This window comes from Tinamus guttatus, unplaced genomic scaffold (genome assembly GCF_059628265.1).
Source record: "Tinamus guttatus ecotype Peru unplaced genomic scaffold, ASM5962826v1 Tinamus_guttatus_pri_ptg000103l, whole genome shotgun sequence".
In the NCBI taxonomy this organism is placed as follows: Eukaryota; Metazoa; Chordata; class Aves; order Tinamiformes; family Tinamidae; genus Tinamus; species Tinamus guttatus.
This window is the reverse complement of record NW_028288637.1, coordinates 377,157-392,220: the sequence shown is the minus strand read 5'-3', so window position 1 is coordinate 392,220 and position 15,064 is coordinate 377,157. Positions and strand designations below refer to the sequence as shown.

At 40.7% G+C, this 15,064-nt stretch overlaps 1 protein-coding gene, 1 long non-coding RNA gene and 1 pseudogene across 3 annotated transcripts in view; all 3 read right to left on the bottom strand.

The window, feature by feature from the left end:
• Positions 1-807: 807 nt before the first annotated feature.
• LOC148595421 (uncharacterized) lies at positions 808-3,485 on the bottom strand (annotated as a pseudogene).
• Positions 3,486-10,100: 6,615 nt separating this feature from the next.
• LOC148595417 (uncharacterized) overlaps positions 10,101-15,064 on the bottom strand; it is a 379,015-nt gene continuing 374,051 nt past the window's right edge. The window contains exon 2 of the long non-coding RNA XR_015913160.1: positions 10,101-10,685. This is a non-coding gene — a long non-coding RNA (uncharacterized LOC148595417). The remainder of the gene's footprint in view (positions 10,686-15,064) is intronic.
• Positions 10,516-15,064, bottom strand: part of LOC104575154 (SMAD family member 2-like) — a 31,251-nt gene continuing 26,702 nt past the window's right edge. For both annotated transcript variants that reach the window (XM_088520842.1, XM_088520843.1), the window contains 3 exons: positions 13,737-13,874; positions 13,424-13,568; positions 10,516-10,948 (listed from right to left, as the gene is read on the bottom strand). In XM_088520842.1, coding sequence (XP_088376968.1) covers positions 10,825-10,948; positions 13,424-13,568; positions 13,737-13,874 — 407 coding nt within the window. In that variant the 3' untranslated portion in view covers positions 10,516-10,824. The remainder of the gene's footprint in view (positions 10,949-13,423; positions 13,569-13,736; positions 13,875-15,064) is intronic.

Here is a 15,064-nt window from a genome sequence, read left to right as displayed (position 1 = left end):
ATTGATTGTCGCCATAATGGGGTGGGATTGTTTCTGAATAGTAGCTATCAATTCGGCAATATTTGGTACAGCAGCCATTAGCGGACCTGTGTTGGCATTCAGTCTCCGGTAATCTATTGTCAACCTCCATTTGCCATTTGGCTTTCTGACAGGCCATGCTGGAGAGTTAAATGGGGAGTGAGTGGGAACTACAACCCCTTGTTTCTTTAAATCCTCCAGAACCGATGTAATTCCCTCTCTGGCTCCTAATGGCAATGGATAGGGTTTCACATTTGTCGGTTTGGAAGGAGGGAGGGTAGGTGCTGCTTGCAGTAAACACACCCTCCTGTAAGATATTTTGGCCGATTGCCTGACCTGGGGAATACCAAAACACCACGAGTTTCCCTGGGTATCACGCCATTGCCTCCCCTTCAAAACATCTATGCCTAGGAGATTCATCTGAAAAGATCCTATGGCCACCGTGGTGTTGACAGGATCTTCCTCTCCTGGTAACCATAGCGTCACTGAAGTCATAGACACCGACTGTGTTTTCCCCAAGCCATTTAAAACAATTAGATTTCTAGAGGGAATCGAGATTCCACACTGTTCTGCTTCGGTCCGCATTAGCACAGTAATTTGTGCTCCAGTATCAATTGAAAAAGTTACTGGTCTTTTCCTTGGTCCTACAGCAATAGTAATCAATAAATCCCCTTTTGTATTGCAGGTGAGTTGTCTTACAAACATCCATCCTCCGCCTCCCCCCTCACCCTCGGGGCGGGGCAGAGGGATTAGTTTCCCGCAGTTATCTCCTTCTCAGCTGGCTCCTCCTCAAAGTCTATTAAGGGGCGGGGCAGTGGGGGCTGGTCTGAAAGTGGCCCTTTGCCCTGGCCATTCCTGTACTAGTTGCTCTAATTTTTTGGTCGAGAGTCCGTCCATCAAATCCTGGGGAATACCTTTCTGAAGACCTAGCAGCCACAGCCCCTGTCGAGTTAGGGGTTTCTCTCTCCTGGAATTATGATCTTGGATTGACCCCAAGTCTTGGCGCTTCCTGGAGGGTGATTGCTGCCCACTAACCCGTTCTGCAGCTCGTACAACCCTGGTTTCAGTTCTTTGGGACAATCCAGCAACAGGGCCGTACTTTCTCCCCAAATTAATCAACTCCTGGGCTACCTCCCTGCATGTCCATACTTTCCTCCCTGGCCGCCGATAGTCAGGGGTCACTATCCCCTCCAGAGCAGCTGTAATTCTTTCTCCATCGGGGATGTTCTGAATCCTCCCTTATAATTGAATCCCAATGGGTTTCAGGGAGTCAGGAAGTCCTCATATCAGGGGAGTCATTCTCTCTGGGTCCACAGGCAACATCATTGGGGAACCCTGGCTGGGCTTCAGCTCCCAATCATACATCATCTGGAGACAGGCTGCCTTTTGCACACTTTCCACTAACTGATCCACTGTCCCTGTTATGGCAAGGGGATCTCCCCTCTCCAAGGGGTTCAGCCCTCTGGCCCAATATGCAGCTCTCTGAGTCAATGACCATGGGGCTTGGCGGTCGCCTGTGGTCAGAAACACACCTGGACCCCAATATCCTTCTGCTTCTTTCTCTGACAACAAGATTCCATCCCCTCTTGACAAAGACACTCTCCACACGTATTCCGTCTCTGACTCTTTTGCAGCTCTTGCAAAATCTTTTCTCATCTTTGCTAATTTAGTTGCAGTGAATGGGACTTCTTTGGTGATAACCTGAGGACAGTCATCACTATCGTCCTCATACGCATACTCTGTTTTAATCAGTGGACACATATGGGAGGGGCTTTCTGCAGCTTCTTTGGCCTTCTGCAAACTTCCCAATAAAAAATGTCCCGATCCGGTGTCGGGGGAGGTTTCAATACGATCCCAAGAGCGAGATTAAGACACAAACGGGGTCAAATGCCATACAACCTTGTTAGCTTTATTCTCATAAACACAAATAGGACAGAGAGAAGAAGAGAAAAGGGAAAGAAAGATAAGCAAGCAAGCAAGCGGGAGAGATGCAACAAGATTATAGTTACCACCACCACCAGTTTGGCTAAGTATCGCTGACTCTGCTTCAGTGCAGGTCCCGGTGCAGGTGATGTTCCGCGCTGCCAGAAGGCCGTGCACGCTGGTGCAGATGATGTTCCACGCTGCCCAGGGAGGGGAAAATGTGCTCCTTTTATGTCCCCCTTCTCAAAGGGTCCTCCCATTTTCTTGAAGTTTTCTGGTACTGTTGTTCGGGTTGTACTTGCTGTGTGCTTTTGTATTCCTCTTCACCCCTGATTTGTATGCAAACTGCTCTGGTGGACACTGTCATTGTTGTCATTGTTCAGGTCTCAAGCTGATCTTCCAACGCCAAGTAGATAGCTGCTATTACAGTCTTCCCAGAGATAAGGTGCCAGGGCATTTTCCAGATAAATGGTGTGTCAACGATGTCAGGACAAACACAACCCATAACAGTCTCTTACACTTGGTCCTCCTTCTCACAGATTTTAAACAGATCATTTCCCCCCTACTCCTCCACAGTGGTGGTGGTTTGGTGCCTGCGTGGAGAACCTGATGCCTCTGCCGTATAAAACAACCTCAAAAAGTACCTTTGAAGGGAGCTGAGTGAAGCTGAGAGCCTTCCCACATTATGTATTAAAAAACAAATCTGAAATGATGGTCATGTTATCTCTATCCCACAGATGCAAGTAGTTCATCCCTTTTCATCTTCACTTTTAATTAGTTCTTTTTCTGTGGGGAAATGGCCACTAAGGGATTTGTCTTATGATAGAGTTCATACTGCCTTGTCCACAGGGATAGCGAGGATGAAAAATCCACAAAAGATCCCAGACCCCTGCTCAGTGAAAGGCCAGGCTTGTCACCAACACCAGCCAGTCTCCATGACATTTAAAAGTAGCAGAGGAGAAGGAACAGCTCACATTCGCCTAGAAAGGCAGAGCTTAGACATAATTAGATTTGGCTTGATCCCTGCTGGCAAAGTCTCATAGCTGTACATGCACAGCTGCATAGCATCCAATAGATGAATTTCTCCTTGAATTGTGAATGCTGCTTAAACATGCTGTGACCCGGAAAGAAGTCCACCAACTCCTCCCTGCTCCCTCGTTATTATATTTCAACCATTTTTCTTATCAAAGACACGTCTCTTCAGGAATGGAGCTGAATATTGAAGACCTACCAATGCACTTCAATACCTTGCTAACTCATTAAGCTGGCTTTTGACAGGGCAAGTTTAGCCTACAAGACAGACTGGAGCTGTTGAAGCCAACCACAATCAAAGAAGTCAGCTAATCCATTGCCATCTCTCTATTTTGTTAGCCCTACAGTTGGCCATAACAGTTGCAACGTTAGCATGGCCAGGGCTACCTACTGCCCTACTCATTAGCAGCTTTGCAGTGCTGCACCCACACAAGCCTTACGGTAGCGCCAACACCAAGGGGGACGAAGTGGGGAGATTCACGTTACCAAAATCCTGCTTGTTCTACCAACATCGTGATAAATCCTTCTTCCAAGTCTAAACGCTCAACTTGCAGAGCGTGTCTGTTCATATGGACACAAACAATTCGCTCAAATTACTTACAGTTGCCATTTTTTGTTCCACAACATCACTGACGATGCTTAAAGGTTTTGACTCCATCCATCACCAGCTCATGTGTAAAGGGGATGCAGATCTACTGACAGCAGGTACAGCTCAGAGAGAACTCACCAACTACAGTCATTATCACGTAATTATGGCATTACTACAGCAGCTGAAAAACCCAATTAGTCTCCACTTTCAACTGGTTGACAAGGAAAAAGGTCCCTTAGCCTGTGCCTTTGGGATGGCACCAAGATCAGAACTACCTTCCTGGATGCAGCGATTCCTCACATCGCATAAGATCAGTAGTTAAACTGATAGTTTCCCTGTTTTACGATGTCGTCACTGAAGACGGGATACTTTTGCTATGCTGTGGGTTAGCTACATGAAACAGTGATGTATGCCAACATAGTAAGTTAAAAATACAACAGACACTTGTTGATCAGTCATTCTACACTTTACACTTAAAACTAAGCCTCTTTAACTAAGTTTAAGCAAGTTCGACCGGGCTTTGGACCATCAAAAGCAGGCAAGTTTCAACCCAGTACTCTCATTAAAGAAAACACTAATCTAATATTCTACTCAGGGACCTCTAGATCCATGTAGTGCTTTCTACACATTTAACAAGAATGATTGCTATTTGCCATGAAACAATCAAATAATTTTGGATTTAAACAATTTTTAGAATGAAATCAGGATGCAAAAGAAGTCTTGCAGAGATTCAGTAAAACAGATTGTATTGCCCAGTCCCCTCAAAATACTGTCTTTGCAGGATGAGATGTCCTATTTGCTGATGAGCACTCAAACTTTCTTTCCTTGTGGACATGTAACAGTCTGGACATGCAGAGCACAAGTTGTGCCAGCTCTTCGGTCTTTAGCTTGTGTTGCTTCTAAAGGGGCTATACTGAGCCTAAGCTTCAGGACCAAGAGAGATGCAAAGCTAGACTTGTGCTCCCATTTCCCCAAATCCATTAACCCTGCTCCTGTGCTCCAACTCCTCTTTCAGTACTGTACCGAAGGAAAAAAAAAAAAAAAAGCTAAAAAAAAAGCTAGATTTGTGATCTTTAATTAACAAAGGCATGTTAAAAGAGATCAGATACTGCTAAGGTACTTTTTTTAAATGATGGAGTTTCACTGCTGAAGCTGAGCATCACACACAGCCTCCCAGTATTTTCAGCTCCACCACTTGCCCTGTTCCACTGAAACTTGAGCATTTCTCAATCTTGGCCCTTTGCCCATTTTAACTTCTTATGCAGCACAAACCTCAAAGTCTGAGCACATTATAAAGATATTTGCCCTCACATCAGTACTAGCATCAGCCTTGCTAATAGCTGTAGGTTTTCCTCCCATTGGGCTATCAGACTCCTGAAGTTGTAAAAGGAAGGATAGCATCCTTATCTTGAAAGGAACTATTGTTTCTAAGTTAGTGTTATCTTTCCAAGACTAACTACAAAAAGAGGAAGCAGGTTTATGTTGGTGTATAGTGTACAGCTCAGTGCTGCACATTTGTCTCTTCCACAGTCCAGGCCCTGCCATTTCCCCACTGCTAAGACAAGAGTCCAGCTGGTGGGACATTCGTCCCACCCAGGTAAGAGCCACTATCTGCTCTGGCAGAAGGGACAAAGATGAGCTGCTTCTGCCCTTGTCAGCTCTGGAACCAAACACACGATGAAGCACCATGCAGGCAAAGAGCACAACTATTGCAGACGCGCACAGCTCAGCTCAGGTCCAAAAGAAAATAATGCCTCCCATCAGGAGCTTTACCTGTTTCATGGCAAAATACCTCTTGCTCTTCTCAGTGCTTCGATAGGACAGCCCTGTTTCTCTCCCAAGCAGCCAGCCTCACCTGCCTAAGGCCTTTTTTTCACCCCAGGCCCCTTCAGTGATTTCACAGGAAGGGGTACACCAACACCCAGCTGCCCTGGGGAATCTCCATGGAATTCTCCTTTCCACAAACTCAATAGCTTAAGAACATCCTCTTCTCAAATCCACTCTGTGAAGTCCAAGGATCAACTCTTCAAGGACACACAGCGCAAATTAAATTTTAAGTGCTTATGGATTAACTATGCAGTATTTTTATTTAAAAAAAAATCAAGACTTTCAGCAAAGTATGGTTATCTATATACTGTTCCTGTCACACTGCCTCATCTCTCTGAAGAGTTTGGAGCATATCACAAACAACTGAGAAGTCTGGAATTCCCTGCTCCAGAACAGGGCTCTAAAACCAGAACTGCTTCCACTTCTGCTTCCTTGCAAAACACTGCATGCTTTAGCCCCTCCAGCCTCCCTGTCTAGTAATTTCCAGATTAAAGGTGACCAACTGCCTAGACTGCCTTTCAAAAGATAAGTAAGAATTGATGGGTGCGCATCCACCCCTTTAAGAGATAAGCTGCAATTGCTGAAAGCTAAATTTAATAATCTTCTCTTCATCAGGTGCACGTTGCTCTAAAGTACAATTAATTCATAAGCCATAACTTTGAGATATTTTACTAAAGCTTTAGACAAGCCCATAGCTAGATACTGTTAACACAGAAACACCAACAGAATCACTGAAGTTTTGAGTGTTGCAAATTAAAAAGAAAAAAAATAGTTGTGCAGGAGTGTATGTCATGTCCATTGCCCCTGTTCCAAAAGGACCAGAATGAACAACTGGACTTTATTACAATCCCTTTTGACTACATCTTCCATACAGGGAAAGAAGATCAAGAGCATCAAGGTCTCCCATCTTTGCATATCCATTATTTGTCATCCATTTTTCTTCTGCTAGCTGACTAGATTTAATCCTGACTACAGTTAATGAAACAACAGCTAATGTAACATCAAAGGCCGTTCTCAGCTTTGAAGCCTCCATTCTAGTTTTTGTAGCTGTGACAACATATTACTAGAAACTTATTCTGCAAACTGAGCTTTCCCAAGAGAAGCAGCACCATCAACCTTTCCTACAGGAATCCTTACAGCAAACAGAAAGAGAAGAGGATCAGCACAGAATGAACAGGTTGTGATGGCAAGTGAGTACCCAAGCTTAAGAGGTCAGGAAAACACACATTTCATTAGTATTTTCCTACTAGTAACAAACCTTCAGACAAGCGACAATTTAATTCATTCCCCCAGGAGGACTTTCAAATATAGTTGGCATGCTACGTGAGAGGGGAGTATTTCTTCTAGCAAGGACAGTACTTCATCACCTCTTGAGAATAATGAAGACCTTGAGAGCCCCCCAAATCAGGTTATATTCAAACTTGTTTTGGTAAAAGGAAGATGGCTTCATTCTTCAAGTAAAATACTCTGTGTGGGTGTAGTGGAATCCTGTATTTCACAATATTTTAACTCAAACCCCAGCTGCATTAAAACTTCAGTTTGCAATGCTAAAAAAAGCTGTAGCCACAATGAAGTATGACAAGTTTGAAGGTTAAACAAAACACTTTCAATTCATTGTGCCAAAATTCAGAGCTGCTATGGAGGCAGATGATTATAAAACTCCCAAACTTCACACTCTCCTACTTCAACATGAAAAGTCAAGTTGGGCACATTTATAAAAAAAAAAGCTTAGTGAAATACACTAGGTGTGATTTCTACTTTTTACTGTGTAAATTACTCTAAAGCTACTACTCCTGAACATCTAAGCAGCCTACTTTGATAGCATCCAGGCTTTTATTTTTAAATAAAACAGACATTCATACTTATTTAAAGCGTTTAAATTAGGTACCTTAGCCAACAGCCTAGGCTCTCTGATGGGAAGCAACCAACCACATTCAGAGCTCACGTCTCCCTGTTGATTAGAGTCTGAAGTCAAATTCCGCTGTTTACCTGCAATCAGTCTCAAAGAGGTGTACTGATTAAGTACAATGCCCTGAATGAGAACAAGATAACACTAGAGATTTCACGATATTCAACATTTGTATAACAGCATCTAGAAGCCAAAGCAGGTTGGAGGACTCTGTGCAAGGCACTGCAGTGCCAGCAGAGAATTCCTGCTGCAGTGAGGAGCACCTAAATAGGCAACCTGCACAAAAGGAAGGGGGAATTACAGAGATGATGATCCACCAACAATCCTTACACCTTAAAGATGCAAGATGCCAGGCTTTGGACATTGAAGTCCAGCTATGTAACTGGAAGGAGAACTTTTAAACAAAATTGTGGGTGATTTTGGAGGATGGGTCCTGATACTTGATCTGAACACATCCAAGAGGCTAAGAGGCAACTCAAAAACACTTCTGCCCTCAGTGCTTACATGAGCTGACTTTTGATTACCTGACTCTGGTAGAACTATGAAAATGAAGACCAGACAGGGCTAGTGCCACATGAGAGACCAGAACAGGTACAGGGATTCCCAGCCCAAAATCATGCCGATAGCCATTACATAGTTGTTTTTTCCAAGCTTCGTGACACAGATAACCATCTGACAATCCAGGCTAAAGAGTACCCAAGTTGATTAATCCTTCCTTGATAAAGTGTTTATTAGCAAAACTGAAAAAAGTAATCCACTTCTCACTTGTAGTTTAGACTCAGGTACTTCGACTGGCAGAGCAGAAGAAAGATGAAGTCATATTCATTATGTACCACAGGCAGAAATCTGCATTAAGATGCTTGAAGAGGCACTGGTCACATTTTGAGGAAGAGCAGAACAGCATTAGGACAAGTCAGAAAGACACTGGATTTGGAAACAGGAGCAGGTTAAAGTAACTCATGGACTGCCAAAGGCAGTTAAATGAAATACAGGCAAGCAAACATCTCAAGTGCATACTAGTTCCCTTATTCCACAAAGCTGCTGCAGAAACATTAATGGCAAAGAAGAATACTTTATATGATACTAACAAAAGCCATAAAACTCGACTTCTACACAGATCGAGATGACCTTGCACACAGGCGCTGCCACAGGTCCACAGATAATGTTGGTAGTGTCCTTGTACACTAACTATTTGGGAGTACACACCAAAAAAAAAACTACTATGAAGGTTACTGCAATGCTCAAGGCAAAGCAAGTAATATTGCTACAGCTGAAAGGGAACACACAGAAACCTGCAGCAAGGAGACAAGAGAATGAGGTCACCCAACTGATTCAAGCTGCAACCTGCTCGTAAATGCAATGGAGTCTTTCACCCCACCAGTCACTCTTATCTAACTGTTTCATAGGTGAAGTAAACATTTGAGCTAGTAAGATAATAATTTGTTTGGTAGAGAAAAAGGGACTACTTTTATAAATCCAATGTAGAAGTCTGTATCACCAAACAAAAACAAAGATCCAGAGCCTTCAAGATAACTGTATGAGAAGTAGTTTTAACCAAATTATACCTTCCTAGCCATAACATGCAGGAGACTTGTCATTTATTTAGGTTGGTTAGAATGATTCCTATCCCACAACAAGAAATATATATACATACACATACATATATATAGCAATTACTAATAATAAACAACAACCATCATGAGAATTAAAACTTTTATTAGTGTATTCACATATTAGGCAAATGCAACACGCATGAAGCTTATTTCTTGGGTTCACAAGTTCTACCAATACATTAGTCTACTGGTAAAACTAGCACAAATGGGTAACTGCTTTGCCAATTTTTTAAGAGTTGTCTGGCCCACTTTTTCAAGGCTTGATTTTTGGTATTGCTTCTATGCCCTAATTATTATGGCATAAAAATATCTACCACTATTATCAATTCAGTCAACTGATTAAAAGCTGTAACACTGGCCACATTTTTGTTCTCAAAGCTAAGTTCTCACTAGCTGTACTTACAAAGTACAGTGCTAGTGTAATGGATGAAACAACAGGAAAAACAGACAAAGGCAATCCTGCTACTGCCACAATAACAAAAGAATGACAGACAGCTAGATCACAAGATTGTTAGTAAGATGTATATTTTTCAAGTCAAAATAACCCTTCTATACAGTTTCCCAACCCTCCCCCAACCCAGACTTATCTGTAGAATATATTTCAGAGTATTTTTAATATGGTGCAGCTGTAGTGTCCAAAGGTTCACAATAACATGCACTGTCATGAAGAACCTAGAAGTCCTCCTTCGCTGGTCATACCTCAGCAATCACTATCCTAGAGGTTTTGCAGAAGCAACTACTTTTAATAACAAGGCCCATTATGAATGCATATGATCTGGTATGTAAGCAACCTATACAAAGCCACTCAGATCAGAAATTTAAAGTTCTGTTACTGAAATATGTTAAAAAGCTGCATCTATTTAAAACCTATACGAAAGAGTCTAGCTTACCCTGGGAGAAGATTTTTCAAGGTATTTAGCTTCACAAATTAAAAATGAGATTCTTAGTGACATCTGCTTGGTTGCAACACACAGATGTAAGGGGTTAGCCAATACCCTTGTCTATTTAATCCAGTATCCAATGCTACTAAAAATTCTCATTCCATGAGAAAAAACACTGATTGCAATGATTCAAGACACAAAAAAAATCCCAAATTCATCAGTGCCATCAATGTCAGCACATCTACTGCTGACAAAATGTGCTTCAACTTAGATGGGTAGGGAAAAGTAGACTCCTAGTGTGATAGATACTTAGAATTTAAAATATGAATTCATTTTAGGCCCCATTAAGCATATAATGTGTCTTAAGATTTCAGAGATGAATCTCAGACATTTCTTTCCCTTCCAATGGAGGGATTTTTTTTTTCTTTAAGAAGGCAGCAAAAAAGTTAAACTTTTCTACAAGGAAATTCTGCTTTTTATGCGTAGGACAACTCGAAAACCTGCTTATATTAAAAAAATATAAAAGAATAAAGGAGTAGAGTCTTGGAATTTTTAGACATTTGCCCCAATAAAAAAAACCAAATATCTATTTATGGGAACTAAAATGTAGAACAGCACAATTCTGTGATATTTGAGATCATGATACATTACCTGTACATATACTTAACTATTCATGTTATTGATAAACCATTAGGACACTCAATTATATACCCAATAAAAACACCATTAAGAGTCTTTAGAACTGTCCCTTCTTCTTTCTGAAGAAGGCATTTCTATACACTAATTTTTCATCTAGTATCAGAGTATAGGAAACAGAATCCACAAGGTGCTTTAATTGATGAGACCTCAAGTGCTGTTTTCTTTTTTTTTTTCTTTTTTCTTTTTTTTTCTTCCTTTTTCATTTTTTTTTAAACTTTTTGGATAGTAAACGGTTCATGGGGACCACACACAAATACTATGACAGACGAGCTGTTATATTAAGTCTGTTGACTGGACTTGATATTTAGCTCACTGGTAATAGAGGAAGGAGTTTTACGACATGCTGGAGCAGCGTACTGAAGGGGAGCCCATCTGAGTCAATACTTTGTCCAACCATTGCAGAGGTCCGTTCAGATGGAGCTCAATCCAGCAAGGAGTGCTTGTGACCGTCTGCCGCCTGCAGAAGGAAGGGGAATAGAAGAGTCAGAAAGCAGCTTTGGTTACCATAAAGGCCTCCATCACCTCATCAAGTGTTTCCATCTGTATGCATCACACAAAGATAAAAATCTGAAACTATTACATAACTACACTAAGGTTTTTCAGATAGTCCTTGCAAAAACACCCCAAACTTGTCAACCATTACAGTCATATCTTCAGTGTTCCAAATGGAGTTTTACTCTGCAGATTAAAACCACAGCAATTGCTCCAAGTGTCCTACCAGAAGTCCTACTTTCAAAAGAGATTCAAAACTGAAGCTGAGCTGGTGTTCACACCACAGTCAGCCTGACACAGCTGGTATCATAATCTTCAAAGAGTTTGCGTGCATAACTGGGCTTGAATTTAGAAGACAAGTATTGAAAAAGAAGAAATAGAAACCCTTTGCTCTGCAGAGTCAGCAAGGCTGACTGGCACAGTACAATCACAATCATAAGGACTGCTTTTTTAGAGCAATCATCAAGAGAAACGTAAAAGGGAACTACACGGGACGCTGTCAAATACACTGCATCATGACACAGTACGTGGTTACATAGTGTTAAGAGATGTTATCTCAAAGGAACACCAAACTTTGTCTCTGATTTCCTGTATTTATACTTCTACATTTATTTTGTACTATAGCATCCTCACGCAAATCATTTAAGTAAAATTTTTATGTTTCCTTTGTCTTCTATATAAACATTTCTGAATTTTTCCAGGATAGAAGCCTTTAAACATCACATAGAAAGCCTCAGTAATGCCGAAGGGTTGACAACCCTGCACTCATTGGGCTGTGTGTTCTTGTTTTAGGGATCTGCTGTTCAAAAATTTTCCTTCCCATTTCCAAATTAATCAGGATTGGACATACTCTATGTGAGAAATCCTGTTATTTCACACTACGCACTCCAGGCATAGGAGTTTTCTTGAACTAGAATGACAGGACTACTGCTGCTAAGCCTGTTCCTAGTAATTCCAGCTATTCCAAAGTCAAAAAAAGGAGTCATAAAGATTCAATGGCAGATTAATGGGGCACAAATACAACCTCCCTTCATTTCTGGTGTCAGCACTGCACCCCTCTGCTTTAAATAAATCTGTTTATATAAACAAGAGGAACTGTAAAGGCAGAAAAGTTAAGCCAGCGAGTGGATGGATGGACAATGGAGTGGATGGACAATTCAAACTATAACACTTAAATTCACAGTCGTGTAGATAGCAGCAATCTCTTCTTGCTTTAATCACCACTGCAGCATAACCTAGAAGCTTCCTGCATCGATAATTAATCAGTGCTGTATTGAACAGATGCAAATTTACAGCTTTACGCCAGTAACCAAACTCTGCTCTCTTCTGACAGGGTTTCCACTGGAACCTTTTCAACCCTATGATCTCTGAAGGGTTTGCAGATTACTAACAACCAACATTTCCCCTCTTTAGAAACAGCTTTTAGCAAAAGCCTCCCCACTACTCTAACCAAGCACTGGCACAGAGACAACTTGTAAGTTAATGAAGTATCATCTGACTGATTAAGCCTTTCTTCTGTTCCAATTTGAATGTTGTATTTAATTATGCCTAAGTGTATACATACTCCTTTTGAGCCAAATTCAACAGTTCTTTAAACTCAGGTCAGATTTTTTTTTTCTTCTGTACCTCTCACCAACAAAGAGGTACCAATTTATTCCATTACTCAAATATCGCATTTCATCTAACTAGGTTTTTACAAAACTGGCTTCACTTAGCCAAGAGTCCTCCCCCACATACTGGTGCTCACATTTACGTGGATATTTTACAAGGCAGATAAAAGAATCAAAAGACCAGGATCTGCTGCGCAACCAACACCATATCATTCAACTTCAAAATCAGGAACAATTTGGATTAAAAAAAAAAAGTCATTATGTATTGCAATAGGATATGATATTTCTATTCTTTCAGGGAACATTTTTAGATCTGTTTAGGGGATTTTTTTTAACCCACAACTCTAAACTCTCCAAAATAATGAAATCTTCTTTAAAACTGCTTAGTTAGTAAAAGCCAGATGTTTTTCTTTCCCAATAATTCCCATGTTACATTAAAAACAGGCACCATCCTAAGTTAGTTTTTAGTTTTGCTAATAGAGAACACAATTGGAATCCATTTAAAGGCAGAGAAAGGACTATTTTCCCCCCCACTCAAAAAATCATTTTTAGCAGTTGTACCGCATACATGCACAGTCATCATACTCCTGCAAAGTTTTTCCGCTACGAGTTCCAAAGTATTTGCCCTCCCTTAAACATGTCTTCTCCAGCTGTTTTATTTGCACAATGGCAAGAAAGGAAAAAAAATGTGTTCAACCTGCAGAGAAAGTATCTACGGTAATGGCAAGAAGCCTGTACCTATAGCTTTGGAGTCGGACAGAAACAGAGCATTGCCAAAACAAGAAAGTGATTAAATTTAAACAGCACAGATTTTTTTTTCTCTCTCTTACCTGTATTCAGCTCCCCATCCTTTAACAAAGCTCATTCTTATGGTACACATTCTAGTAAGTTGATAGACTGCTTCAAAACCCTGATTCACAGATTGAGCCAGAAGAGCAGCAAATTCCTGGTTATTAAAGATTTTTAGATTGCATCCTACAAAGAAAAGAATAAAAATCATAGAGGTACAATTAATGTATACTCACACTAGCTACACAGAAGCCTAAAACTGTGAAGAAACCCCTCCTATGTGTCCAAAGGAAAGCAAATTAATACACACGCTGGATTTTGGGGGAGGATAAAAGACCTTTTCAGACTACTAACCTGGTGGAATTTTGCACACGGTTGCAGGATGCCAGCCGTATCTTTGATTACAGTTGGGGCTCTGAACAAAAATTGCACTATCACTTAGGCACTCAGCAAAAACTTCTCCACCAATGTAATAGAGACGTACTCCCCTTCCTGTAACAAACCCAAAGGAACTCCAGTTATGCTATGACCCAATTAGATTTACAAACAAGAAAGGGTTTTTCTTCTTTTTTTTCCAGAGAAGGACAAGGTTTTTCTTTATAACAGCAACAGAAATCAGTTATCTAGAGGACCATACTGCTGGGCTGACAGCTGTAGTGGGAGCAGAGCACGACTAACTTGCATTTTTTTCCTCTCTCACAAACACATACCATTTGAAGGAAAAGCGTAAAGGCATTTAGTCAAGAGGGAGCTTGAATTTTCTACCACGAAAGGAATTGCAACCAAGTCCAGGCTAGGAAGCAGCAGTCATTCCCAAAGAACTTTTTCACTTGAAGAAATACTTAGAAGTGGAATAAAAGGAGGATCAAATTCAATATTATCAAAATTTATGCCAGCACTAAGTATTGTATGTTTAAAGCAGCACATGCCACTGATAATGGGGGACGGAGAAGAAAAAAAAAAGAGTATTCCCCTCTACAGACTCATCCCATGCACCCACACTACTAAGCAGCCCACTGTGCAACTCTTCCCTACTTCTTTGACAAAAAAAATGGGACTTTGTTCAGTCCTGTTACCAAAATAGATCCCAAAGCCACCCCCTTCACTTCTAAATTGTGGCCTTGTTCTGAGTGAGGGGGAAAAAAAAATCTAGATATTCTGCTACAAAAAAAAAAAAAGGAATATAGGACTGATCTCTAAAAACAAGCTACTTATGATTAAGAGATCTTTTAAAGGCTCTAGTTTCTAAGAATCCCTCTCCCTCTTTTCTTTTGAAAAATGTTCTTCAAACAAAATGTAATCTTCTCTTAAAACCCTCCTTACATGTTTACTTTTCCTCATCATTGACCATTTTGATTAGTCAGCACAGACATATCCTGGATTTCTCCACATCTAAATTTTAGTACATAAACATTTGGATTTGGGGCAGGAGGAATCAGAAGATTCTGTTAAAGAGGAATCAGAAGATTCTGTTAAAGAGGTTTCGGTAAAAAATAAAAACACTAATGAACAAAGCTAAATGAAGGAAAAACAGAATTCAGCAAAAATTAAAATATAGTTTGACAAAAACTTAAAAGATGCTGCATTGTGGTAAATGATATTCTTTATTGTTTCAAAAAAAATCTGTTTCAAAGAAAATCTCGATCATGTCAAAACAGCATGTTACCCCAATGGCAGCTTTT